At 52.5% G+C, this 27,685-nt stretch overlaps 1 protein-coding gene across 1 annotated transcript; it reads right to left on the minus strand.

The window, feature by feature from the left end:
- Positions 1 to 1,543: 1,543 nt before the first annotated feature.
- On the minus strand, positions 1,544 to 27,320 carry RAB8A (RAB8A, member RAS oncogene family). The gene is made up of 8 exons (XM_004384432.2): positions 27,194 to 27,320; positions 21,507 to 21,567; positions 17,612 to 17,672; positions 13,573 to 13,650; positions 12,033 to 12,122; positions 11,447 to 11,512; positions 10,099 to 10,149; positions 1,544 to 2,955 (listed from the first exon to the last, which is right to left on the minus strand). The coding sequence occupies exons 1-8, from the start codon at positions 27,315 to 27,317 to the stop codon at positions 2,863 to 2,865; spliced, it is 624 nt and encodes a 207-aa protein (XP_004384489.1). The 5' UTR covers positions 27,318 to 27,320; the 3' UTR covers positions 1,544 to 2,862.
- Between the last annotated feature and the right edge of the window lie 365 nt (positions 27,321 to 27,685).

The following is a 27,685-nucleotide window of genomic DNA, read 5'->3' on the forward strand; positions in this document are numbered from 1 at the left end:
AAATCAGGTACTGAAAACCCTACAGAGTAGTTCTGCCCTGACACACATGGGGTCGCCATGAGTTGGGAGTCGACTCGATGGTGAGTGGTCTGATTTTTGTGACTCCACTGGGAGAGGGCTCTGTTCCCTGGGCCTTATCCCTTTGCTCATTTTCTGCACTTTTGTTGTTAATTTTTTGTTGATTAGTGACTTAGGAGACCCCATGTGGTACAGAGTAGAAATGCTCCATAGGGTTTTCTTGGCTGTACATCTTTATGGAAGCAAACTGCCAGACCTTTCTTCCCCGACACTGCTGGCTGTGTTTGAACTTTCTGGTTACTAGCTGAGCGTAAACTGTGGCACCCAGGGACCTTTCATTTTGTGTCTTTTTGCTGTGATACATCTTAGCTGTGAGCAGGACTACACGTGGAGTCCGGAGTTCTCCCAGTAAATTGCTGAACTTGGGGGTGGTCTCGGGGACCCAGACAATGGAAGAGGCACCTGGGGAGCCAGGGCCGTGTGTGGAGCCACTGGGGATGGGGTGGTGACAGGAGCTAGGTGAAGTTCTCAGGGGCATAGGGGCTGCCTTGTCGCTCTGCTCCTGGGAGGGAGGCCAGCTCAGAGGGAGCATTCACCTGGCAGGTGGGGTGATGGGACCCTCTGTGACATGATGCAGACTGAGTTGATTGGGCAGCTTAATTAAGCAGAGGTGCCGAAGTAGAGACTCCATATTTTTGCAAAGAGAGGCAGAGAAGTGGGATCATGGCGGGAAGAGCAGGCGGGGACATCTGCAGGCTTGGGGCGACCCCTGGTCTCTAACCTGACCTGTCCTGACCTGAGGCCCCATGCTCTACCTGGGTTGTATGGTTTAGGTTTTTTGTTGTTGTTGAAGGTAACAAAACATTTGTCATTTCAACAATCGTCACATGTACAGTTCAGTGACATTAAGTATGTTCATCACGTTGTTCAAACATCACCATTAACTGTTCCTGAATTTTTCTAACACCCTTAACACAAGCTCAGTGTCCCTGAAGCACTAGGTCTTCCTTTCTGCCCCTGGTAACCACTAATAAACTTCAGTCTCTATATAGTTCCCTATCCGCTTGAGTGGGATCACAAAATATTTGCCTTTTTGTGACTGACTTATTTCACTCAGAATGATGTTTTCAAGGTTTGTCCTTGTTGGAGTGTGTATCCGGACTTCATTTCTCTTTATGGCTGAATAATATTCCATTGTAAGGATGGACCACATTTTGTTCATTCATCTGCTGATTGACATTCAGGTTATTTCTACCTTTTGGCTATGGTGAATAATGTTGCTATAGACATTGGTGTACAAGTGTCTGTTTGCATTCTTGCTTTCAATTCTTCCATGTATATACCTAGGAGTGGAACTGCTGGGTCATATGGTAAGTGACGGTTAACTTTCTGAGGAACCGCCAAACCCTTTTCCGTAGTGGCTGCACTGTTCTGTAATTCCACCAGCAGTGGATGAGGATCCAAAAAACAACATCCTTGGAACCTCCCCCGCACCACCAAGAACCTGCTACACCTGTGTCCCTAGAGGCAAAGAGTGGATGGGAAGAGTCATTAACTTTAAAATGAGCTTTAATTTGTTGGTTTGTTTTCCTTAAGTGCATTTATGGATGTAAACAGAGCATGTTAGCGATTCCAGGGAGCAGACTATTGCTGGTTCGTTGCTTTTAATTCATAAACGAAGGAACTACGATGCCAATGGCTTGGACTGACAGCAGCTTGGGAGGAGGGGGAAGAAAAAGAGACGGAACTGAGGAAAGGTGCCTTGGCGACACCCAACTGGCCACCTTGTCCAGGTCACGCAGTCTCTAGGGAGCTGGTGACAAAGAACCTGGCGAGGGCCACTCAGAGCCGCCAGGCAGCTCTGCAGCGGCCTGGCCATGTGGAATGTGTGTGTCTCCGCCTGGACGGTGCAACCGTTCTGTGCCCTGCCCGGCCTGAGTAGCTGGTGTACCCAGTCCCCTGACTTGGCCACTGGGATCGAAGACTGAATCACTTCATGGAATGGTGAATCTGGAGGAGTACAAATCTCGGTGAGGAAGACTGTCCGATTTGGAGACAGCGGAGGATGAAGAGGAAACAGGGCCGTTTTGGTGTCGACAGGCAGTGTCCTGGCACGGGGGTGTGTGTGGGAGGGCGCTGCTGCGTTTTCAGGGTCACTGTGGCTTGCGGAAACCAGTGAGACCATCTCCTCAGCAGGGACAATGGCAGTACCTGTGAGTTTTGTCAAGGCCACAGGCAGAAGACCCACCCAAGCTTCTTCCCTCCTAGATGCCTTGCATGGGCTTTCCTTAATTTGTGCTTCCCTTTGGTTTGACAGTAAAAAAGACGGGGGAGGTGGTGGGGAGGGTTTGTCACTTATCCAGAACCGAGAGCAGAGGCGAGCAGGAGCCGGAGTTGCTGGGTGGCCGTGTCCCGGGCCTGGAGCGCTCAGGGCAGAGGTGTAAGGCATCTGGAGTCCACGCCAGGGCCCTTGCTGGCCGGGGGGCCTCCAGCTGTGTTGCAGCAGGACCGAGGATGGAGAGCTGAAAGTGGGGGCCCACCACGGGGGCTGCTGCCGATATTGGTCATGCCGTGGCACTGTCCTTCCCAGTGACACGGTGCACAGGCCTGTTCTGAGAACATCATAGGAAAAACAGCAAATTCTTAACTTACTCCATCTCCAGAGCTGAGAGAAACCAGGCAGTTACTAAAATAAACAATTTCTCGATTTCGTTCTGGGGGCGGCGGGCCCATGGCCTCGGCGTGGGCAGGCGTGGGAGGGGGAAAGCCCCGGCCGAGCGAGGGGCTCACTCAGAACAGGCACAGTCAGCTGGGCTGAGCACGGCTCAAGTAAGGCGGCGTGCCTCACAGAAGGACACATCGGAAGAAGCTGCTCCTCTTCTGTTGGTCAGTCGTGATCTTGACTCCCTGGTTGCTCCCCTGGGGGCTGTTACCTTCCTGAAGTCACAAAAGGTTTTCTGAGGTTATGGCTGAGCATTGGTACTCTCCCTTAACCAACTAACCAACCACCCAACTGTTCATCCTCTTCTAACCAACTATCCATCCAGTCCCTTGTCCAACCAATCTCGCATCCTCCCATCTCTCCATTCATCCCCTTCCAACTGCCATCCATCCATCCCCTTCCAACCAACCACCCATCTGTCTCCTTACAACCAACTATCCATCTATCCATCGCCTTTCAACCATCCCCCTGGTCGCTTTCAACGAAGCATCCATCCATCGGTCCCTTCCTTCCTTCTTCCCACATATCCATCCCCTTCTACCATCCATCTACTGATCTATACCCTTCCTTCTTTCCATCAGTCCCCCTCCTCCCATCCATCTACCTACCCACCTGTCCCCTTCAAACTATCATCCATCAATCCCCTTCCAACCTCCCATCCCTCCATTCATCCTCTTTGAACCGTCCATCCATCCCCTTCCTTCCACTCACCCTTCCAACCAACCATCCATCCCTCCATTCATCCCCTTCCAATCAACCATCCATTCAATCCAACCCCTTCCAACCAACCACCCATTTGTTCCCTTACACCTATCCATCCATCTCCTTCCAAACATCCATCTATTCCCTTTCAACCAAGCATCCATCCATCTCCTTCTATCAGCCATCCATTGATCCATCCCCTTCTTCCTTCCATCCACCCATCCATCAGTCCCCTCCCTTCTTTACATCTACCCATCTGTCTCATTCCAACCAATCATGTATCCATCTCTCCAGTTGTCCCCTTCCAACCAATCATCCCCCTCTGACTGTCTATCCATCCATTGGTCTCCTTCTTCCGTCCTTCCTTGCATTACCTATGCACCTGTTCCCTTTCAACCAACCATCTATCCATTCCCTCCCTCCTTCCCATCCATCCAATTCCTTTCAACCATCCATCTACTTTCAATCAACCAAGCAACCAACCACTCACGCATACACCTGTCACCATCCAATTGACCGTTCATTCTTTCACAGACCCACAAACGTATTTTCATCTACTATACACCAACCCCCCCAACCATTTACCCTTTCAATTATTTATTCATCTATCCTTCCACCTTTTATAGCCATTTATTCAGCCACCCTACTCTCTTCTTTCTGTATCTCCTTGCTTTATTCATCTGTATCCCCTCCTCCCTTCTTCCCATCCAGCAAGGCAACCAATGAGAAACAGCAAGACTCTGTCCAGGGGAGAGAGGCCTAGGTTAAAGATCCTGCTGTTACTCACACCCGAATGGCCCCTGGGTCCCTGTGACTCACTACCTCTCCACTTAATCCACCTGCCACATGCTGTGGGAGTAGGGCCAGACCTAAAATCTAACCTTGTCACCTCACTCCCCACTGAAGACTCATCTGTGCCCCCCACTGTTTCCAAGGGATCCTCCAAATCCAGAGTCCGGAATTCAGAGCACATGTGACCAGTTCCTGTGGACCCTGGAAACTCACCTCCCATCTTCCCCGCCTCACCCTGATGGGAAGGCTCCCCTCCCTTTTCTCTAACTTCTTCTCATCACTCAGCTCGTAGTTAAAACCTCAATTTGTTCAACAAGTAACGATTGAATACTGTGGGACAAAGAACTCAACTGGGTCTTTTATCTCTGGTTCCTAAAAATAACCCCTGAAATTTGCCAGCAATCAAGGTAAGCTGCCTTGTTTTCTAGAATAGCCAAAAACAAAAAACCAAACTCACTGCCGTCGAGGCAATTCTGACTCATAGCAACCCTACAGGGAAGAGTAGAAAATAGCCAGTCAACACTTAAACATGTGTAAATGAGTAGGGGCTACACAGGCACTACCCTGGTAGCAAACCTCAGGAAGGAAGGGATGCATGATGGAATCAGCCCTGTATATTCAAAGATCCAATCAATCACTGATTATGTCATGAGGCCCCATCCTCCCCAAATCCCTATCAATAAGCCAATAAAAGCCTAGAACACAGAAGTTATAGGAGGCTTCCTGGATTGGTGAGAACATCCATGCATGGGAGAGGGTGAGGCATGTCCCTGGGGACAGTGGAAGCCTTGTGGACACGACTGATGCATCTTGTCACTTATATCCTCTCTGATTATAATAAATGTTAACTGTAAGTACAAGTAATAGTCTCAATTTTGTGAGCCATTCTAGAGAACTGACGAACCCATCGGGGCAGTGAGAGCCAGCAGAGAGGCTGGTGTTTGCCTATCTGGCAGAGACTGAAGGACAGAGTCCTTATTTGTGAAGACCCAACTCTGGGTGGTTAGGGTTAGAGAAAGTGCAACGGAAGCAGATGGTGTCAGGACAATGGAGGAGTGGGAAAGTGGGGGATATGAGTTATCTCCACATTTTGGGAACTGGCCTTATGTAAATTTTTAGCAAAGTAGATGCTGACGATGTGTGCTTTTCTGGGCACACGGAGGCAGACAAGACAAAGCTTTGCCTTGGGAGCGCAGCCTGGCTGGGGGGACGGGAATTACACAGGCAAATGAATAAGCAGTGACCCCACAGTGGGGAGCAGTTAGAGGGGAAGGAGGTAGGCAAAGAGCTTCAGGGACACAGGAGGTGTGTTTTGACAGCAACGTCTGAACAGAGACGTCGTGAAGTGAGGTGGTGAAACGCAGGACGGCCCAGGAGTGTGGCTGGCAGAATACAGGCCCCCAGGATGTCCACGCCCTAATTCCTGGAGCCTATGGATATGGTTCCTGATGTGGCAAAAGGGACTCTGCAGATGGGATGAAATGAGGTAGGGAGAGGATCCTGGATGACCCAGGTGGGTCCAAAGAAACCCCACCAGCCCTTAAAAGTAGAGACCCTACTTCTACAACTTAACAACAAAAAGACAAACAACTCAATCAAAAAATAAGCAGAGGACTTGAACAAACATTTCACCAGAGAGGATAACTGAAATGGCCAACAAGCACATGAAAAGATGTTCAACACCATTAGCCATTAGTGAGATGCAAATCAAGACCACAATGAGATACCACCTTACCCCCATTAGACTGGCAGTGATTTAAAAAAAAAAAAAGGAAAACAGGTGTTGGTGAGGTTGTGGAGAAACTGGAATCCTCATCCACTGCTGGTGGAAACGTAAAATGGTGCAACCACTGTGGAAACAGTTGAGCACAGAAGTACCATATGACCCAGCAATCTCAGTCCTAGGTACTCAGAAGTGGAAGCAGGAACACAAAACATAAACCTGTCCACCAATGTTCACTGCAGCAATTTTCACAACAGCCAAAAGGTGGAAACAACTAAAATGTCCATCCACAGATGAATGGAAAAGCAGTATGTGGTATATACACACATTTACTCAGCCATAAACAGAAATGAAGTCCTGATGCATGCCACCACACGGATGAACCTTGAAAACATCATGCTGACCGAAATCAGTTGCAAAAAGACAAACACCATATGATCTCACTTATATAAAATAAGCAAATGTATAGAAACCAAACATTGTTAGTGGTTACCTGGCGTGGAAAGGAGCGGGGAAAGGGGAAGTTTCTGCTTAGGGGATAGTAACTTTACGTTGATGGTGGTGGAATAGTTTGGAAAAGGATAGCTAGGATAGATGCACAACTTCAAGAATGTAATCAATGTCACTAAACGGTACAGGTAGAAAATGTTGAATTGGCAAGAAAAAAAAAGTAGAGAGCCTTTCCCAGCGGTGCTCAGAGAAAGCAGTATGATGATGATGGATGCAAGGTCGGAGAGCTGCTATGCTGCTCGATCTGAAGATGGAGAAAGGGCCACAAGCCAAGGATGAAGGCAGCCTCTAGACAATGGAAAAGGGAAGGAAGCGGATTCTCCCCTGGAGGCCACAGAAGGAACGCAGCCCTGCCAACACCTTGATTTTAGTCCTGTGAGACACCTGTGGGACTTCTGGTCCCCAGAACTGTGCTGTAATAAACCTGTGTTGTTTAAGCTGCAAAGTTTGCAGTTACTTGTTATGGCAGCCCTACGGAAGTAACATGAGGGGGTACACTTCAGATAGAGGGAAGAAAAGACAGCAGAGCCCTGAACTGCAGGTGAGCACGAAATGTTCCTGCAGTGGGAAAATGGATGAGGCTGGAGCAGACAGATGACAGGGGAAGGGGCAGGGCAGCCAGAGCAGGTGGGCGGAAGTGGGGCGTGGGGCTGGGGGTCTGTTCTATGTGCAGTGGGGCTACTGGGCTGCTTTGGGATTGGGGTGGGTATAGGCTGGGCCAGAGCCCCTCGATGGCACAAATGGTTAAGTGCTTGACTACTAGCCAAAAGGCTGGCAGTTTGGACGCACCCAGAGATGTCTCAGAAGACAGGCTGGGGGATCTGCTTCCAAAAGGTCACGGCCTCGGAAAACCTACGGAGCAGTTCTACTCTGCACACATGGGATCGCCATGAGTTAGAGCTGACTTGAAGGCAACTAACAACAACACTGGCAGGGCAGGGCTTTTTGTGACAGCATGGACCACACCCTCCAGAGGTGGTGGGCAGAGCTGGCTGCAACAGCCACAAAAGGTAGATGACTGAACGAGACCATCTGCAACTCTCAATAAACAAAGGACGTAGGCAACAGTGAGGGGTTTTGCTGCCAGAGACTTGAAATTCGATTAAGAGAAAAAAACCACAGGACTACGGCTGTGCAGCAGCACGTCAAACCGTTCTCAAGGTAATCAAAAGGCCAGTGTCGGAAGCGTGGGGTGTTACTGGGATGCTAAGCGTAACTGCAAAAGTCAGTCAGGAGAACAGCTAAGAATCACATTTTACAGGGACTGTTTCCCATTTGGAAACCCTGGTGGTACACAGCGGTTAAGAGCTACAGCTGCTAACCAAAAGGTCGGCAGTTCGAATCTACCAGGCACTCCTTGGAAACCATATTGAGCAGTTCTACTCTGTTTTATAGGGTCGCTATGAGTCAGGATCAACTCGATGGCAATGGGTTTGGTTTCTCATTTTGGCCAAGAGCTGCTATTACATCAATTACGCATCTTACAATTCACAGCATCTTAGAGTTGCGCGAGTTTGTTGGTTTTACATCAGGTTTGAGCTATGTGAATGACGTTTTGCTCATCTGATCAGGCCTTTTAAAAAAAAAAATCAAACCCATTGCCTTCAAGTCAATTCTGACTCACAGTGGCCCTACAGGACAGAGGAGATCTGCCCTCACAGGGTTTCCAAGGAGCAGCTGGTGGATTTGAACTGCCGACCTTTTGCTTAGCGTCCTAACGTTTAACTACTGGCTCCAATCAGGCCTAAAGTAAGCACAAATACAGTGGTTTCAGCCTTTTTATCAGGAGAGTAGCGTTAGTGGCACAATGGTTAAGCACCTGACTGCTAACTGAAAAGTCGGTTTGAACCCACCAGCCACTCCGTGGGAGAAAGATGTGGCAGTCTGCTTCTGTAAAAATTACAGCCTTCGAAATCCTGTGGGGCAGTTCTACTCTGTCCTATAGAGTTGCTGTGAGTCAGAATCGACTCGATGGAAACGAGTTTGGTTTGGTTAGGTTTTGGTTATCAGGCAAGGAGCAGGCAAAGAGGGAGGAAGACTCACCACAGCATTTAACCTCTGCTCTAAACTCCCCGAGTCCAGTCAGTGGCGGATTCAGCCAATGGAGAATGATTTATGCTGAATACTGTAGAATATGAAATTGCTTGCGTTATAAACAAAAACCCAGAAAACGCATGGAAGGGTGGACAGCGAGAGCCACGCAGAGCGACGGTGGAACACCCAAAGAGGGCAAAGCCAGTGCAACTGTCAGGATTTGAGCCTGGACATTAGCAATGAGCATTCTGAAAAGGAAGTTAAACAGTTCCATTTAGAACAGCATCTAAAAGAATAAAGTACCTAAGAATAATTTTTTTCTCCAAATTTGACAATTTTTATTTCATTGTTTTTTTTAAATAATTCTAGAAATAAATTTGGAGCCCTGGTGGCACAGTGGTTAAGAGCTAGGCTGCTAACTAAACAGTTGGCAGTTCGAATCCACTACCCGCTCCTTAGAAATCCTATGGGGCAGTTCTACTCTGTCCTACAGAGTTGCTATGAGTCGGAATCAACTCGATGGTAACTGGTTTGTTTTAGGAGCAAATTTAACTGGGAAGGTGAAAGACTTGTAGGCAGGAAACTATAAAATATTAGTTAAAAAAAAAAGTTAAAAAAAGACCTAAATAAATGGAAGGATATTCTGTGTTTGTGGATTGGAAGACAATATTGTCAAGACATCAATACTACCCAAAGCAATCCATAAATTCAATGCAATCCCCATCAAAATTCCAACAGCCTTCTTTGCAGAAATGAAAAAGCCAATCCTCAAATTTATATGGAAGGGCAAGGGGTCTCAAACGGCCAAAGCAATCTTGAAAAAGAACAAAGTAGGAGGACACACACTTCCTGATTTCAAAGGTACACTAACCAAAACAGTCTGATATTGGTATATCGACAGACATACAGACCAACGGAATAGAATTGAGAGTCCAGAAATAAACCCATACATTCACATTCAACTGATTTTTGACAAGGTGTTAAGTCCGTTCAATAGGGAAAGGAAAGTCTCTTTTAACAAATGTGCTGGGACAAGTGGATTTCCACATGCAGAAGGAAGAATGAAGCTGGATCTCTACCTCACAACATGTATGAAAAACAGATCAACAACCTACACGAGATCTAAAACTATAAACCTCTTAGAAGAAAACATCAAGGTAATGCTTCATGACCCAGCTTTAACAACGGATTCCTAGATAGGACACCAAAGGCACTAGTAAGAAAAGACAAAATAAATAAATCAGGATTTGAGGTCAGAAGGGAAAAAGATGATTCTGCCTGGTTCATCAAGAGAGTATGAAGACAGTGGCTGTGATACCAGGACGACCAAGGGTGCGGGTTACATGTGGACCCTGGGCCGAGCCATGGCTGGGTGACTGGGCGGCCTTTCTCCTTCCTCTGGCACGGTCATTTGTCTGTATGGCCCTTCTGGTCTGTCTGGGTGGCTCTCAGCACTGAGGACTGCACAAGCGGTGAGTGGATGATGCCACAATCCACACCTGCAAACTCTGCCCTGTCCATGTGTCCTCATGGCTCTGGCTGGGCCCTGGGAGGCATCCTGCCCTAGGCCAAGGATGCGGGACCCAACAGGACTCACCAATTTTTTGTCCATTTTTGCTTTGATGTCTCTGGCAAGTGTGAAGAAGGCCTGTGGAGAAAGCATGGTATTAGTCCCAGGCGGTGCAAATGGTGAACATGCTCGGTTACTAACCGAAAGGTTGGAGGTTCAAGTCTACCCAGAGGCACTTTAGAAGAAAGGCCTGGCAATCCACTTCCAAAAAATCAGTCATTGAAAACCCTATGGAGTACAGTTCTACTCTGACACACAAAGGGTCGCCATGAGTTGGGGTCAACTTGAAGGCAGCTGGTTTTTTGGGGTACCTCCCCTAAGCCAATAACCCCATTAGTGGGTTCGCGCAATTGACCAGAGAGAAAACTGAGGCTCACAAGGGCCAAGTGACTTGTCCAAGAGACCCCGTGGTTAACTGACTCACATGGAAGGAGGACCTGGCCCTGTGCCTTAAGGCCCACGCTCTCTCTGCGCACTCTGGCCCCCTCTTCTGGCGGTCAGTGGCAGACAGAGGGACAGAGCCTTGCCCGGGGGTGGGGGGGTTTAGGGGGATGGAGATCCCTGAAGCAGCAACAGCTTCATGTGGGGAGGCGTAGAGGACCAAGATGGAGGAGGTTCATCCTCTCAGCCCAGCAAGGGGCCCAAGCTGGTCAGCCCTAGTTACCACCTCTATTACAACCCTGTGAGTGTGTCCTGCCTTCCCTCACTCACTCTCTGTTAAGTGTCTGTTAATCCCGCTCTGTGAACCAACCTGTCCGGGGATGGGGGATGAACCAGACTTGGGGTTTGCACATGAGGGACTCCTGGCTGGCAGGAGGCAGAATCTCAACAAATGACAAGGGAGGCGGAACATTCTGCTGTGGAGAGTGGTTCAGGGTGCTGGGGATGCCCCGCCTGGGGGTGGCAGAGACTTCCTAGGCGGGCATTTGGGCTAGGCCCTGATGGGTAAAGAGGCATCTGACAGGCAGAAAGGGGAGTGGGGGAAGAGAACATACAGAGGGGACACAGGAAGGGCTTGGGGGTGAGGAGTGGCATAAGCAGCCTGGGAATGGTGAGAGGTGGGCAGGGTCAGCTACAAGGAGAGGAGGGTAGCCAGGCCCTGACTCACTGTGTGGGGCTGCGGGCCTGTTGGTGTGGCACCACGGTGGCATCCCAAGAGTCTGAGCTGGGCCTGGGTGCCCAGTCAGCTGAGCCTCTCCAAGCCTCAGTTTCCCTGTCTGCAAAATCACGCTGCTTGCTTCCTAGGGCTGCCCAAGCACCCGGTCTAGGGCCAGCACCTGCTGTCAGACACGGGGGTGATTCCCGTGGAGCCACGTGGCAGCCCCAAGTCTAACGCTGGCTCCTGTGGCCAGGCTGAGTGGGCAGTGAGACTCACATTCTCCACGTTGATGTTGGCCTTGGCGCTGGTCTCCATGAACTTGATCCCGTAGTCCAGGGCCAGCTGTGGGGAGGGGGAGGGTTGGGGGAAGGACGGACACACACACAGACACAGACACACACGCACACACGCGCGCGCGCGCGCGCGCGCACACACACACACACTAGCCACCAGGCCCTGGCTCCTCAGGTACAAACAGGAGCCGGAGCAGGCGTAGCCCTTGAGCAGGGGAGCAGTGGAGGGGCAGGGGGTCACTGTGGCCCTGGGGCTGCTCCCTCAATGTCCCTCGGCAGCACCAAGCCTAGTACTAAGACTGGGGAGACGGCGGAGACTGAGGATGGCAGGGAGGGAGGCACTGGGGCTGTGAAGGGCCCAGTCAGAGGCCAGTTGGGGGCTCCCATGGTATATGCCCTTGCCTGCTGGGCAACAGCACCCGACCTGCCCTCCATGTGCCACATGCGCAGGTGGGTGACCAACTCTCCTACAACCTGGGAAAGAGGGTGAGGGGTCCTCCTCCAAACTTGGCCGGGGGGTCCCTGCACGGGGACCTGCCGTGCTACACCCACCCAGCCACCAGTCCTACCTTCTCTCCTCGTTCCTTGGACACCTGTCTCTTGTCGTTCACATCGCACTTGTTCCCAAGGATCATCTTTTCGACGTCAGCAGAGGCATGCTGGGGTGAGGGGGCAAAAGGGGAGGGGTGAGGGGGGCAGCCTAGACCACAGGCTGGTGCTTAGACCAACTTGGCCCACCCAGAACCAGAGCAAGCAAGAGGAATGGTGCACCCCAGCCTCTTATAGACCACAAGCTGAAGCTCAGAGGTCCCCTGCCCCACCGCGAGGCTAGGGCCAGAGGTCCAGATGGGGTTAGGGCTCTGCTGCCCCACTCAGTGTGCGTGTGCTAGAACACTTTCTGCTGCTGAGAACTGCTCCGTGGACTGCTGACCAGGCTCCTGTGCTGCCCCTGGGCTATAGAGAGGTAGGAGGTGGATGAAATCTGCCTCTACCTGCCTCCCCGCCCCCTCTGGAGGGGCCACACAACCTTCCTGGCACCTTTCCCCACTGCCCTGGCTCTCTCTGTGGACTCCGAAGGCAGGCTGGGCCTGGGTGGAAGCAGTTCACACTAGCGCTGGCCCTGGGTGCTTAGCCTCCCCTGGGGCCCTCTGGGCTCTGCCCTCACCCATGGATACACATCCTCGATTAAACCCTCCTGGCTCCTCTGGAGTGGGCCACGCTTACCGGAGGGTCGGGATGCGGGACGGCACCTTCTCTCTGAGCCAGTGATCCGGTATGCATGAAGCATTGTCCACTCCCGCCTGACTTCCTGCTGCCCAGAGGGCCCTTGCCCCATGAAGAGCAGCATGGGTGGTCTCCCCTCACCCCACTCCCAGAGACGCCCCAGGCCAGGGGCTTGGCTGCAACCACACACATCAGGAGCCTGGCTGAGTGGCTGGCAAGTCCTGGGCTGCAGTGACATGACCTTTCTCATGGCTTCGTGGGTGGATGATGTTCTCTGGCTGCCTTGGACCTGAAGCTCCCCGTACGTGGTTAGTCATTAACGCTGTGAGCTGTGCCTGGGAAGGCCTGTCCAGTCAGGGCATGATCTTGGGGTGTAGGAATCGGAGGCAGGTCTGGCCTCCTCCTCTCCCCAGAGTTCAAGGTCTCCTCTCCTGGGATGCAACGAGCTGCCTGTCAGAGCTCACACCTGCCTCACTGAGGCTCAAAGTACAAACTGACATACCTTTGTACCACACCCAACAAATAAAAGGGTTACGATGGTTCTAGAACCTTCCCTCTCTAGAAAGCACCAAATGTTCACGGTGACCTCAAGCTTGTCCAGCTCTTCCCTTCCGACTGCGAGACTGGCCAAACTCAACGGGCACGTGGGCTCTCAGAGGCAATGGGGCAGGCCTAGACTCAAAACCACTGCCTGGGCATGGCTGAGCTGGCGTGTGGCCTCGGGGCCAACCCTCGCTCCCTGGCTAAGGGGCTCCTGGTGAGTGGGCTGCTTTGCATCTCTCAGCCTCAGCATCTCCTCTGTGAAGCCGAAGCCCTGGTGTGAGGGCTCAGCACAGGATGTGTGGAAGGTTCCAGCACTCGCCTGGAGAAGCCAGCCAGCCTTACCTCCTCAATGTTCCGGATCCAGTTCCGGATATTGTCAAAAGACTTCTCGTTCGTGATGTCGTAGACCAGCATGATGCCCTGTACAGGGGGACAGAAATTTTCCTGAGCAACGGGGTCTCTGAGAGGCTGCGAGATGGTGAGGGCTTGTGGCCTATGGGAGGTGGGCAGGGGTCCAGGCAGGCCCCCGTCCCCACCAGCATGTGGTCCCTGTCTGCCGGCCTCATGATGTCTTGGAGATCTGCTCCCTCCACACCCCTCCACAGCCCTACCCTTCCTGCTCAGGGTCTCCACATGTCATACAGGCCTGAGGTGACCCTGCCACCACAGACCCGGCCCCACTACAGCCCCCTACTACAGGTAGGACGATCCGGCCCCCATGCCTCGCAGTGCATGCCCACCTGGCCCAAGCAGACCCTCCTCAGGCTGTGCTCAGCATCACCATACCCCCCACTTACCCTACCCAGCCAAGTCCCCTCTCAAGCTCTGAGCACCTAGCGCCGTGCCTCATCCATCCTTTATTCACTGGGTGCCCACCATGCAGTCACTGCAGTGACCCTTACAAGCCCTGGCTGGGTGGTCCTATCAGCCCCCTCCGCAGATGAGGGACCTAAATATAGGAGTGTTTAGTCCCACCCACGGGCATGTGGGGGAGCAAGTGGCACAACTGGAGGACCCCAAAGCCAATGTGCCTTCTCAGCGGCCCCACCAGTGCAGGCACAGGTGCCAAGGCTCAGTGGTTCCCTAACAGATGTGTGGGCACCAGGGTGCTGGCCTGCAGGTCCCGTAGAGCCTGTGACAGTGCTGTGGGGAAGAGGGCATTGGTGCACCTCCTGTGGGTGGAGGCCGTGCAGAGGGGAGCACACACTGCTCTTCCCGTCCTGAGGACAACTGCGAGGAACAGCAGATGACCCCAGTGGAACACCAGGCACAGAGAGACAGGATCTTTAAGACTTGACTCTGAAAGGCAATACCCTGGCCCCCCAGGACCTCTCACGTGCCTGCCCATACATCAGCCTCTCATGACTTCCTAGAGGGCATCTTCATAAGTTGGCCCTCACATGGGAGCCATCGGTCCCCTCTGTAGTGAAGCTCTGGGTCCCAGGGCACCTGGCCAGTCCACGCCACAGGTGAGCTGCACCCTGCTCCCCTGTCCAGGCCCACATTCACTGTTCCTTTACCCTCCACCTGTTCTGGGGCCCTGCCCTGTGTCTAGGCACCTCAGGGGCACTGCCAACCTGGGTGCAAGCTGAAACATCTTAGAGGCCACCTGTGTTTGTGAAGCACAGGCATGGGCTGGGGCACTGTGTGGATAATGGTGGGCGAGTGTGTGACAGAACCTTCCCGATTGGGGCAGAGCAGACTGCTTGACTGCAAACTCACCATGAACACGAGGACGTGAACACTGGCCTCCCAGACCAGTACAACCCCAGTTACGGCCAGGACCCCATAAATGCAGTTTGGGGACCGTTCATTCAGGGAGACATACTGGAGACTGCTAATGGGGAGGCTCGAAGGAGAATGTAATGGCCTGTGGGGTTCACCGCACCTAAGACAAAGTCGCAGCCAAGCCAAGCAAGGGGAAGACAGTGGCAGGAAGACCTGTAGTTAAGATGTCACTGGGGCCTCTGCCCAGCAGCTGTCCTCTCGCCACCAAGGAGCAAGAGACACAGAGGGCTGTCACGTTCTCTTGCCCAGGGACCATCCTCTAATGGCTCCCACTACTCCAAACTCCCCAATTTTTACCTATCACCAGGGGCAGGGGAATGACCTGGGAATAAAGGGGCAGTGACTTGGATGGGAAGTCCCTGGGTGGTGCAAATGGTCAATGTGCTTGGCTGCTAACAGAAAGGTTGGAGGTTCAAGTCCACCCAGAGGCGCCTTGGAAGAAAAGCTTTGCAACTGACTTCTGAAAAATGAGCCACTGAAAAACCCTATGGAGCAATTCTACTCTGACAGATGTGGGGTTGCCATGAATCAGATGGAGGAGAATTAGGAAAATACCACATCACCCTATCCTAGACCCCCTTGAGACTCCCTTGGTGCTTCAAGCGACTGTTTTCTGGCCCCTACCTGCACACAGCTCCCACATCTGTCTTTAACCTCAAAATGGTACACCACCACCCTTTCGAAAAAGACGTCTCACACTCCCCAACGTATCTGGGATTTCTAATCTGAGGGTGTAGGCGCAGTACTGATAGGAATGACGTCATAATGTCCTCTACCTGCACTGGCCCACAGTCACCACAGCCACACACAGGTCCTGAGCATTCAGAACGTGGCTAGGGCAACTGGAGCTGGATTTTTAACTTTAATTCATTTAAATGCAAACAGCTACAGGTAGCTAGGGCTTCCATATGGGTCAGTGCAGGTCTAGGAGAATCAGAAGAGAGGCAGTGGTGGTTCAGTGGCAGAATTCTCACCTTCCATGTGGGAGACCGGGGTTCCATTCCCGGCCATTGCACCTCAGGCGCAGCCACCACCCATCTGTCCTTGGAGGCTTGCATGTTGCTATGATACTGAACAGGTTTCAGCAGAGCCTCAAGATTAAGACCAACTAGGAAAAAAGGCCTGGTGATCCACTTCTGAAAATCAGCCAGTGAAAACCCTATGGATCACAACAGTCTGACCCACAACTCATCATGGGAATGGTGCAGGACCAGGCAGTGTTTCATTCCATTGTGTATGGTGTCACCCGTTATGAGTCGGGGGTTGACTCGATGGCAGCTAACAACAACAAGGAGAATCAAAAACCACAATAATCTTGCTGCTGCACAGGGTCTTGGGAGGTGGTTCTGTCCTGGGGTTGGTGGAGGTGGAGGACATAGGTGCTGGGGAAAGACAGAGAGCTCAGCCCACAGGTGGCCCTGCCTTTTACCCTCTGGGTGCACTTGAGCCTCAGGCTCCCTGTCTATAAGACAGAAAGGACACCCCTACACTGAGGGGGTGCTATTTATAGCCAAGATACAAGGAGAGAAGGCCGGTAAAGACCTGGGCCCAGCACTTGGCACAGGGGAAGGGCTCGGTAATGGGCCAGAGTGGCTATGTCAGCCCAGAGAGGGACACACCCTCACAGGGGGCCACCAAGCTCTGACCAGGGTCCGAGGACCCCAGGCACTCTCCCAGAGCACACGGAGGCGACAGTGAACAAGGAGATCAATTTAAATGAGGAGTCCTAAAGTTGCGACCCACCCGACTGAGTTTCTACTGTGTCTCAGGCGCGGTGACAGCACTCCAAAATCTTAGTGCCCTGCTCAGTTTTGCCACCCATGCTCCTGTGCCCCACCCAGCGCTCTTCTGGGCACAGGGCACGAGGCGTGACCCCAATGCGGCCCTGCCCTCACCACGTTCAGCCTAAAGGGAACAGGAACCTACGCAATCAAGTCAAGGGATTGCTGTGGAAATGGTGGGCTGCCCAGATGAGGGGAGAGAAATGACCCTTTCACCCACAAAGTCGCCTGGGAGAGAGTCTGTTGTCCGTTGTTTTCTAATAAGAAGATGGTGCTCCTGGGCCCCACGTGTTTCCAACCCATTTGGGCCCACCACCCACAGGTCTAGTCCTGGCCTGGCCTGGAGAACCGGCCCGACAAATACTTGAGGGGTGAGTGAACGTGCCCTCCTACCACGCACATCACATGCCGCAGGCCTGGGCAACCAGCCTAATGCCAACAACTCCCAGCAAGTTGGCTCCTGGGGGACCTCAAGCTGCTGGTCATGAATTCCATCCCGGCTGACGCGGGCCGCGCAAACGCTCCTAAGTGTTGGGGCATGCCGGCTGCCTCCAATTCCATCTACCTCACCTGGAAGAACTGGCTTTCTGTTCCCACCCCCTATTCCCAAAGAATGTTTCCACTTCACCTACACCATGTGCAGCCAGGGGGGACATCTGGAGGTGGGGTGGGGGTGGCGCACACAATCCTCTTAAGAGGGATCGGGACAAATCCCCCCTCCATCCCAGCCTGATCACACACTCCCCAGAAACACCGAAGCTTCACTATGGAAGGCAGGGGCATTCATTCAGACTTAAGCACCCCATCCATACCATTGCGCCCCGGTAGTAGGCCGTGGTGATCGTCCGGAACCGCTCCTGGCCAGCTGTGTCCCTGAACGGAGAAGAGGAGGTGTTAGAGCAGGAATGAGGCATGAGGCAACTTTACCCGGACACCCAGCTTTCCATGGGCTGTCACAACTGTCCTCCCACTGTGAGGCGGGCCTCAATGAGCCCTGGTGTAGAATGAAGGTTAAGGATGTGCCGATGTCACCAGCTGGGGATGTGGTAAGGCCACCACTCAAACTCTGGCCCACATGCTTTCTCCCCTTTTCTTCCTGGGACTCCCCCAGAGTTTCTAGGTCACAAGAGTGAAAGCTGGACACTGCTATGGGTTGAACTATCTCCCAAAAAAGAAATGTTCAAGTCCTAACCCCAATACCCGCGAATGTGATTTTGTTTGGAGACAGAGCCTCTGCAGATGTAACTAGGTTAACATGAGATCACCCTAGATCAGCTCAGCCCTGAATCTAATGACTGGTGTCCATATTAGAAGAGAGAGACACAGAGAAGGCCACGTGAAGATGGAGCAGAGACTGGAGTGAGGCAGCCACAAGCCCAGGGATGCCTGGAGCCCCTAGAAGCTGGAAGAGACAAGGAAGGATCCTCTCCTAGAGCCTCCAAGGGAGCGTCGCCCTGCAGAAACCAGTTCAAAGCCCTGGCTGAAACCGTGATTTCAGACTTCTGGCCTCCAGACCGTGAGAGAATGAATTTCTGTTGTTTTAAGCCACCTGTTGTGGTCATTTGTTAGGGCAGCCCCAGGGTACTTAGATGAATGTTATTTGTAAAGATCCAGGGCTGCATGTGTGCAAAGGGCTAGCCAAGGGGCAAAGGAATAGAACCCTCATGGCTTGGGTGGCTGACTGAGCTTGGAACTGATGGCTCAGGTAGCACTTTCACGCACACCATCTTGGTTCAGGTGAGGGGAAAGCCCTTACCTGTGTGATAGAAGCAGCTGCGCGTATCACACAACGTAAGACAGGACCAGGCCTTGCCTGGGTCCGGGCATGGAAAGTATTCAGTGCTTTATTTAAAGGTGACCTAACTGACTAATGGCAGAGCCAGGGCAAGAGCTCACGTCTTGGTCTCGGGGCCCAGGGCCCTTACCGCACCCTCGCATGCCCCTGGAGAGCCCCATATGCCTGGCCTGCACAGAAAGGTCTTGCCGAAGGAGTCACCTGACTTTAGGACACTGTTAACAGGCGATGTCAGGAGGTACAAAGATTCATTTTATTCTTAATTGTGGTCCCGCTCGCTGGTCCCCAGGGTGTGGGCAGCATTTCTGCCTCATCTAGGAGAGCTTTATCAACACTACCAATCCCGCCGGGCTTAGTAAGAGCAGGAGTGTCACGGGTTGAATTGTGTCCCCCAAAAACGTGTGTTGTAAATCCTAATCTCTATGCCTGTGTATGTACAGCCAGAGTCTCCTTGGAAGCGAGGATGGCAAGACTTTGTCTCATATACTTTGGATATGCTATCAGGAAGAGACTAGTCGCTGCAGAAGGACATCATGCTAGGTAAGGTAGAGGGTCAGCACAAAAGAGGAAGACCCTCAATGAGATGGACTGCCACAGTGGCTACAACAATGGGCTCAAACACAGCAAGGACTGTGAGGATGGCGTGGGACCGGGCAGTGTCTCGTTCTGTTGTACATAGGGTCACTATGAGTTGGAACCGACTTGGTGGCACCTAACAACAACAGGCCTGTGGGGAAGGAGCCCTGGTGGCACTGTGGTTAAAGTGCTTGCTGCAAACCAAAAGGTCAGCAGTTTAAACCCACCAGTTTCTGTTTCTATTTATAGCCTTGGAAACCCTATGGGGCAGTTCTGCTCTGTCGTCTAGGGTTGCTGTAAGTCAGAATCAACTCTATGGCACTGGGTTTTTTGGTTTATGCTGGTGGTTATAGCCCCATTTGGGAAAGGACTGTCTTTGTTATGTTAACGAGACAGAATTAGCTTAGGTTGTGTCTTGAGTCAATCAATTTTGAGATATAAAAGAGATTAAACGGAAGCTAGCAAGTGGAGATGGGGGAAGAGAGATGCCAAGCCACAAGAAGATCACCCAGGAGCAGAAGCTCAAAAGTAACAAGGAACTTCCTCCAGAGCCAACAGAGACAGAAACACTTCTCCTAGAGCCAGTGCTCTGAATTCAGACTTTTAGCCTCCTACTGTGAGAAAATAAACGTCTGTTAAAGCCCCCCACCTGTGGTATTTGTTATAGCACCACTCCATAACTAAGACAGGTAGGAAGTTAGGAGGGGAGGAAAGTGAAACTCCACGGCTGGGGCGGTGTCCCTTTGGACTCGGGCACAAAGGCTGCTGGGGAGCCAGCGTGTTAGGGAGTAGAGGAATATCCACAGCTGCTAACGTCCATGCTGGCAAGAAGCCAACTGGTTGCCCAGTTCGGGGGATGGACAAGGTGTTAGACCTTGTTAGATCTGAGGCCAGCTTTGGAGGTGAATTTCTCTGGGAGTTGAGGGGACAGGACTCCACTCCCAGTCCTGGTGCCTGCCTGGCCCAAAGAGACCGTGCCACACTCCAGGATATCACTTCTCTTCATCACGTCGCTCAGCATGGGGCACTGGGCGGAGTATGTGGATGCAGAGCCTGACTCCCCTGTGATCAACCATCTGGAATCAGTCTGCCCACTGTAGCAGGAGGTGGACCAGAGCCAGTGCCAGTAAAGGGAACTCTGAGACTCACTCCTTCCCTTGTTATTAGGGCCCAGGAAGTCGTCCCCAGGCTCTGAGGAAAGGAAACGGGTCTTAGCACCAGGCCTGGCCTCATCTTAATTTCAGTTTTGGAATTTCAGGTCGGCCTGCCAGGAAGTGAGGCCTGGGCTTCCCCAGAAGAGAAAAGAGGACGAGAGGTCAAAACTCCCTCAGCAAGCTGATGACGTCAGGAGGGAACTCCCGGGCTGGGGCGTATTATGGGTTGAACTGGGTCCCCACCCCCAAAATATGTGTTGAAGTCCTAACCCCTGTACCTGTTATTATGACCCTATTTGGGAGCCCCTGGGTGGTGCAAACAGTTAAGTGCTTGGCTGCTAACTGAAATGTTGGCAATTCAAGTCCACCCAGAGCTGCTTTGGAAGAAGGGCCTGGCAATTTACTTCTGAAAAATCAGCCACTGAAAACTCTAATGAAGCACAGTTATACTCTGACACACATGAGGTCGCTGTGAGTAGGAGTCCACTCAAGGGAAACTGGTTTTGGAAACAGGGTTATCATTTGTTTTGTCAGTGAAGTCATACCAGTGTAGGGTGGGTCCTAAACCTAATCCCTCCTGTGTGGTGTCTTATAAACAGAGCAGAACAGACACACACACACAGAGGGGGAAGACAAACACCATTTGAGGACCCATCTACAAGCCAAAGAAAGGCAAGGAACGCCAGGCAGCTACTAGAAGCTGAAGGAGACAAAGCAGGAACCTCCCCTTGAGCCAACACCCTGGATTCAGACTTGTAGCTTCCAGAACTGAGAGGAAATAAATTTCTGCTCTTTAAAGCCACCCACTTGTGGTTTTTGTTACTGTAGCCCCAGGAAACTAAGACAGGGCCCTTCCCCGCCCTGCAGCCTTCAGGGGCACCTCTGCCTGGCACAGGGGGCTAACCCCCCAGGTTCAGTGGGAACAGGCCAGCTCTGTGGCCATGGCTCACAGAAGGGCCAGGTTTTGCCCAGGGTGGAACACTGAGCTAACCCAGATGGGAGTCATGTCCTCAATAGGCACCAACCCAGAATCAAGAGCACAGGTCCCTGGGTTGGGTGTGAGACACGAGAGGACTCTGAAGATCAAGGCCATGGCCACAGGGGCTGGAGCGGGGACACCAGGGGCTTCTGGCTTGAAACACTCTCCAGGCAAAGGGGCTGACAAGGAACTATGGATCTCACCATATCTGCAGTTTGATTCTCTTGCCATCAAGCTCTATAGTTCTGATTTTAAAGTCAATTCCTGAAAGAAAAGGAAAAAAGCATATCATTGTCAACCATTTTGCAAGCTGTGTCAGAGAGGGTGCTGCCGAACCAGGCAGGTAACAGCCCCCTTGGATTTCGGAGCACCCCCCACAGGATGGGGCACTGCCGGCCAGGGCAGGTAACAGGGCCTGGAGCGCCTGCTGCAAGCACCAGCTAGGCACTGGACCTACAGACCTAGGAATCCACACAGGTCTGGATGCATCTGGAGATACCTGTCCCTCCACAGGAGGGGATTCCAAGGCTCAGAGGGCCGATGGGCACTATCCAGAGTGAAGTCTGCAAGTGGCAGGGCTGGCTGTCAAACGCAGGTAGCCCCAATTCCAAAACCAGGCTCTCTGCCCCTCGCTGCTGCCCCTGAGCCCACCTCCCAGCCCCAGGCAGCCGTGCGTGGAGTGGGTGTCAACAAGAGCCCAGTGTGCAAGCCTTGTGCAGGCCAGAGCTGCCATCTCTCCACCCTGCCTTCCGAGGTGCTGCTCAGGCCCATCCTCTCTGCCTCGGCCTTTTCACATGCTGCTCCTTCTCTGCAGGTGGTCCCACGCCCATCAGCTTGCACGCTTCTCCTCCAAGGCCCTGCTCAGACCTCAGATCCCACGAAGCCTTCCTGACCCAGCCCTCCTCTCATCCCGGGTACCAGGCTGAATCCCCTTTTGCCAGCTTGGCCTCAGCAGCCTCCTGATGCTCTGGTGTCCCTCCAGTGTCCCTCTGCTTGCTCCCCATTCCATGCTGAGACCTTCAAAACTACAAAGCTAATCCCAGCACAAACCTAACCTCCCCTCCAAACCTTCCAGTGCCTCCATCACTGGACAGAGGGATAAACGCAGCGTGGTCCATCCACGCAACAGGCTGTTATTCGGCTCCAAAAAGGAATGAAGTACTGATACACATGACAGCGCGGATGAACCTTGAAAACATGATGTTCAGTGAAAGAAGCCAGTCACAAAAGGCACACAGTGTCTGCTCCGTTTACATGAAACACCCAGAACAGGCAAATCCATAAAGCCAGAAAGCAGATTAGTAGTTGCCAGGGGCTGGGGGAGGGGAATGAGGAGTGACTGCTAATGGGTATGGGTCTCCTCTGGGGTGATGACAATGTTCTGGAACTAGATAGAGGTGGTGGCTGCACAACATGGTGAATGGACAAAAAGCCACTGAACTGTGCACTTTAAAATGGTGAATTGTATGGTATGTGAATTATACCTCAATAAAACTGCTGAGAAAAAAAAAAAAAACCCCCACAAATAACAGACACCTTCTGACACCCCTCCCCACCCCAAGAATAAAACACAACCCATCGCCCTGTCTACGCTGGTAGCCCCTCTGCCCTCAGTGCCTCCCACTTCTGCCCCCTTGGCTCTTTCCTGAACATTCCAAGCCTCCTCCTGCCTGAGGGCTTTCCCAGTGGCTCCTCCTTTTCCTAGAATGTTCTTTCCTTCCAGAGCCACCTGGCATCCCCCACTTCACTCGGGTTCTTGTTGTTCACTACATCTGAGGAGCCTTCTCCGATCATCCTTATTCTCTACCCCTTACCCTGCTTTTAAGGTCCCTGGGTGGCACAAACCGTTTGTGCTCGAGTGCTAACTGAAAGGTTGGCGGTTCAAACCCACCCAGCGGCACCATGAAAGAAAGGCCTGGTGACTTGTTTCTAAAGGGTCACAGCCTTGAAAACCCTTTGGAGCAGTTCTATTCTGTAACGTGGGGGGTCACCGTAAGTCAGAATCAACTCGATGGCAACCAGTAACTCTGCTTTTGTTCCCTGTAGCACCTGCAACTCCCTGACACCGTGTATCTATCTGTCTGCTCCATGAACCTAGGTGTGGGACTTACCAATCTGCATGGCTTGTGGTGCAGAAATGGCCAAGCCCAGTCGTTGCACCCAGAGTTTGTCCTAACCTCCACCCCAAGAAGCAAGGCCTTCCTCGGCCCTCTAAACCCCACGATGGCGATGTAATTCTGTCTTTGTCCTCCTCAGAAGCTGTCCTGGGGACCAACAGGAAGATCAGCCTGCACTCTAACTGTCCTCACAGGGACATAATCTCTCCGAGGGCAGACATTCAACGTGTCCTCATCACTGCTGTGTCTCCGTGACTAAACCCAGCAGCAGGGGCAGAAGAAGGTCCTTGGGTGGCGTAGATGATTTGTGCTTGGCTACTAACCTAAAGGTTGGTGATTCAAACCCACCCAATGGTGCTGCAGAAGAAAGGCCTGGTGATCTGCTTCCATAAAGATTACAGCCAAGAAAACCATATAGAGCAGTTCTACTCTGTAACACATGGGGTCACCATGAGTCGGAATTGACTTGATGACAACAGGTTTTTTTCGGGGGTGGGGGGGATGGGGGGCAGGAGATGTGTGTTGGACGCCACCTGCCCAGTCCTGCACACATACCATGACTACAGCCTTATGACATTTCTGCCTCCCTTAATCACTTCTTCCCTGCAGCCCTACACCGGGGCAGATGCCTGGTCCATAGCACGTCTCTGTGAAAGGCGGCAGGATCAAAGAATGACAAGCAACAGGGTCTACACGATGCTGTTCAGTGCCGGAAGCACTTTCACATCTGCCATCCACCTCATTAGAGGAGTGCACCTGAGGAAGTAGTGGAGGCCGAGCCAGGCAGCCGAGAACCTACTCCAGGAGCCACAGGGCCAAGTTCCCACCACAAATGATCGGTGGAGCTTATGTGAAGAGACAGGCTTTGATAAAACGTCACCCCAGCAGAAAATGAACAGGCACTCAATCTCTAATCTATAAAGAAAACCCAGAGGAACGGGCAGTGCCAACACAAGATGGCCTTGGCATTAAGCTGTGTTTCAGGGATTAGCAGCCCAGAGCTGACTCTACCCCAAACCTTCCCCACCTCCTGACACAGACAGACAGGGGTCCACGAAAAAAAGCAGTCTTGCTTGACTGGTGGAACCCTGAGACAACACTCTGCCCCATACTTCTGGGTTTTATGAACACACCCGTTTAATTAGGAAGTGTAAACTTTATGAGGCCTAATGATTATGAGGCCATAATTTCAAGGTCAAGCTGAATTAAACTTTCCTAGAAAATGACCTGGGTGATGCAAGTGGTTAAGTGCTGGAGTGCTAGACTACTAGCCGAAAGGTTGACGGTCCACCCAGAGGCACCTCGGAAGACAGGCCTGGCGATCTACTTCTGAAAGGTTACAGCCTTGAAAACCCTATAGAGCAGTTCTACTCTGCACATATGGGGTTGCCATGAATCAGAGCCAACTTGATGTCAACTAACAACAGAAGACAGAGGGCTGCAGCAGGCTATAAATGCAATGAGCAGACGACTGGGACAGGAGGGAGGGGTCCTGGGTTCAACGCCCACCTCCACCTCCCTATGTGACCCTGGGCAAGTTTCCTCCACTCTCTGGCTCTTGTCTCCTTGACTATAAATGGAGGCCAGCCTCCTTGGAACCCTCAAGTGCCTGATTGGTTTTCTGATCAAGAATTAAAAACCAAATTAAAAAATCTAATTCTGGAATAGAGCTCACCAGTGCTCAAGATTAGTGGGAAACTTCTGAGGCTGCAAAACTGAGGTCTGGGTTGAGATCAAGCCATAGTTTGCAAGGAGTTAAGGCCACTTCCTGGTTGGAAGGGGAGGTGAGGGTCATCCCAAGGTTTGACCTTGGGGTGGGGGGAGGGGGAGGATTCAGACACACCTGTGCCCAGAGGTAGGCTGCTGTCACTGCAGGAGCCATTCTCCTTCCTCTAGGTGGCCTCTGGTAGTGACAACAATCCCTTAGTCATCATATAATTCTGATCCTTGGCCACCAGAGCACTGGCCAAGAGGGCACTAGCCCTCATGTGAAGAAAGAGCTCAGAGAGGTCGAGTGGCTTATTTAAGGGCAAACAGCAATGGGACACCAGGTCTGATGGCTTCCAGTCCAATTCTCTCTACCTTACACCTGGTACTTAATGGTTTTACAAAGAGCAGGCTCTGGGAGGAGGGCACGGTGGCGTTAGCACCCTCATCATGAGGTTCAGTGAAGTGAAGTGATCTGTTTAAAGTTACACTGAGGCAAAACAAAGCTTATTCCCCAGGTTTTCTCCATTTGGAATAAACTTCTGGGTTTGGCAGGGGCAGTGGTGGTTCGGTGGCAAATTCTCACCTTCCATGTGGGATACCTGGGTTCAATTTGTAACCAATGCACCTCATGCACAGCCAGCATCCATCTGTCAATGGAGGCTTGTGTGTTGCTATGATGCTGAGTAGGTTTCAGCAGAGCTTCTAGACTAAGAAGAACGGGGTGGTGATTAACTTCCAAAAATCAGCTGGTGAAAACCCTATGGATCCCAAGAATCCAATCTGCAACCGATCATGAGAATGGCACAGGACTGGACAGTGTTTTGTTCAGATGTGCATGGGGTCACCATGTGTTGGGGGCTGACTTTATGGCAGCTAACAACAACAACCTCAGTTCAGTGACTGTCCCCCACTTCCCCACTCTCATGCAAAGCTACTTCACTTGATCTGTGCTATTGCCAGTAGAACCTTTTAATGTGAGCAATGACTATTTTTGTGGCACAAAGGGAAGCCAGCTCCACTTTGGTGGATGTCAGAACCGAGATGCAACAGGCTGGTTCTGTCCAACCACTACATGGCCTGGCTCTGCAGGAAAGGCTGTTTTGCAAAGTGACAACTCGTGTCCTGGGCCTTGCAATATGGAAGACAGGGTTGTCTGTGGCACTGGCTGATTTCAGTTTCTCATGGAGGCTTTTATCTGGCATTTCTTTGGAGATGACAGGCTCCGAGGTGGCAGCTGTCGCTAGCCATTGCTGTCACCCTCGAGGGGGATGGAAGGCAGGAAAGGAAAGGCCCCTGATTCCCTGTCATCATTCCTTCTAGACGAAAATTTACCCAAGGAGGATACAGGATCAACCCCTGAACTCTCCACGGTTAGGAGCTGGAGAGGTGTGGGCTGGGATCCTGTGTTTGTCCTGCAGGTGCATGCTGGCATCTCTCTGGGATGACTGGGCCTGAGCTTTGGAGTCAGACACACTTCAGTCCAAATCCCATCCTCGCCACCTGCAGACTGCATGACCTTGGGCAAGTCCCATTCCCTCCTTGAGCCTCAAATTCCTTATTCGGGCAGACACGGCTCTCAACAGCACCTAACCCAGAGGACAGCTGAGTGTGAAAACGCGCAAAAAGCCCTTGGTACAGAGTAAATGCTCAATGAAGTCAGCTGACATGGTCTTTTCCCCACAGCTAACTTCCTATGTCTCAGTTTCCATTTCTGCATAAGATGGGGACCCCCAAGGAACCGCTTCGCGAGCTTCTGCAAGGACTGAACGCGATGACGGCCGCGAAGACCTCAGCCCAGGACATACACGCCCTCGACGAGCGGGCTGAGTGTCGGGGCCTCAGTCTCCTCATCTGCAAAATGGGCCCTTGGTTCCCCCCACCGCTCCCACGACCCGAGAACCCCTGAAAGGTGGTGGAGGTGGCTGGTCGTCGCCCCTAGTGTCCCCTCGAACCTCTGAGACCCCCTAGAGCCGTCCGCCCTGACCGCTCCCTCAGCCCCGGCCCCTCAAGGGAGCGCCCGGCCCGGGCCTCCCGCGTCCCCGGCCGCCCCCCGACCACGCTACCTATGGTGGAGATGAAGGTGGAGTTGAAGGCGTCCTCGGAGAAGCGGAACAGGACACAGGTCTTCCCCACCCCCGAGTCCCCGATCAGCAGCAGCTTGAACAGGTAATCGTAGGTCTTCGCCATATTACACTCTCTCCCCGACGGGAAGTGCGGCCAGCGCCTCGCCACTGGACGCCCGCCCCGTCCATCAGCGCCGAGCCCGCCCCCAATTGGCTGCCGGCCCGCCTCGCGTCACTGCGGCTGACGCCCGCCCCCGCGCCCCGCCTGGCGCGCGGAGACCAGGGAAGGGGAGAGTGGGGAGCGGAGCCGGAAGCGGCACGAGCGCGCCGCCCATTGGCCTGTGCTCGGGGCATGGCGAGCTTCGATTGGCTGGCGGTGCGGAGTTGAGGGGCTTCAAATGGGGAACGGGGCAGAGGCGTGCCATCCCACGGCCTCGCTTCTTCCTCACTCTGGGGCGGCCCCGCCTCGCCCTCTTATAGGACGGGGAGGGC

Source organism: Trichechus manatus, unplaced genomic scaffold (assembly GCF_000243295.1).
Source record: "Trichechus manatus latirostris isolate Lorelei unplaced genomic scaffold, TriManLat1.0 scaffold00122, whole genome shotgun sequence".
NCBI classification, from domain to species: Eukaryota; Metazoa; Chordata; class Mammalia; order Sirenia; family Trichechidae; genus Trichechus; species Trichechus manatus.

What these genes read in the sequence shown, in the direction of transcription:
- RAB8A (XM_004384432.2), bottom strand. Translation starts at nt 27,317, where the DNA reads ATGGCGAAGACCTACGATTACCTGTTCAAGCTGCTGCTGATCGGGGAC. An exon ending in CACCTTCATCTCCACCATAG is followed by an intron (nt 21,568 to 27,193) that starts GTAGCGTGGTCG and finishes CTTTTCTTTCAG; the next exon opens with GAATTGACTTTAAAATCAGA. An exon ending in AGAATCAAACTGCAGATATG is followed by an intron (nt 17,673 to 21,506) that starts GTGAGATCCATA and finishes TTCTCCGTTCAG; the next exon opens with GGACACAGCTGGCCAGGAGC.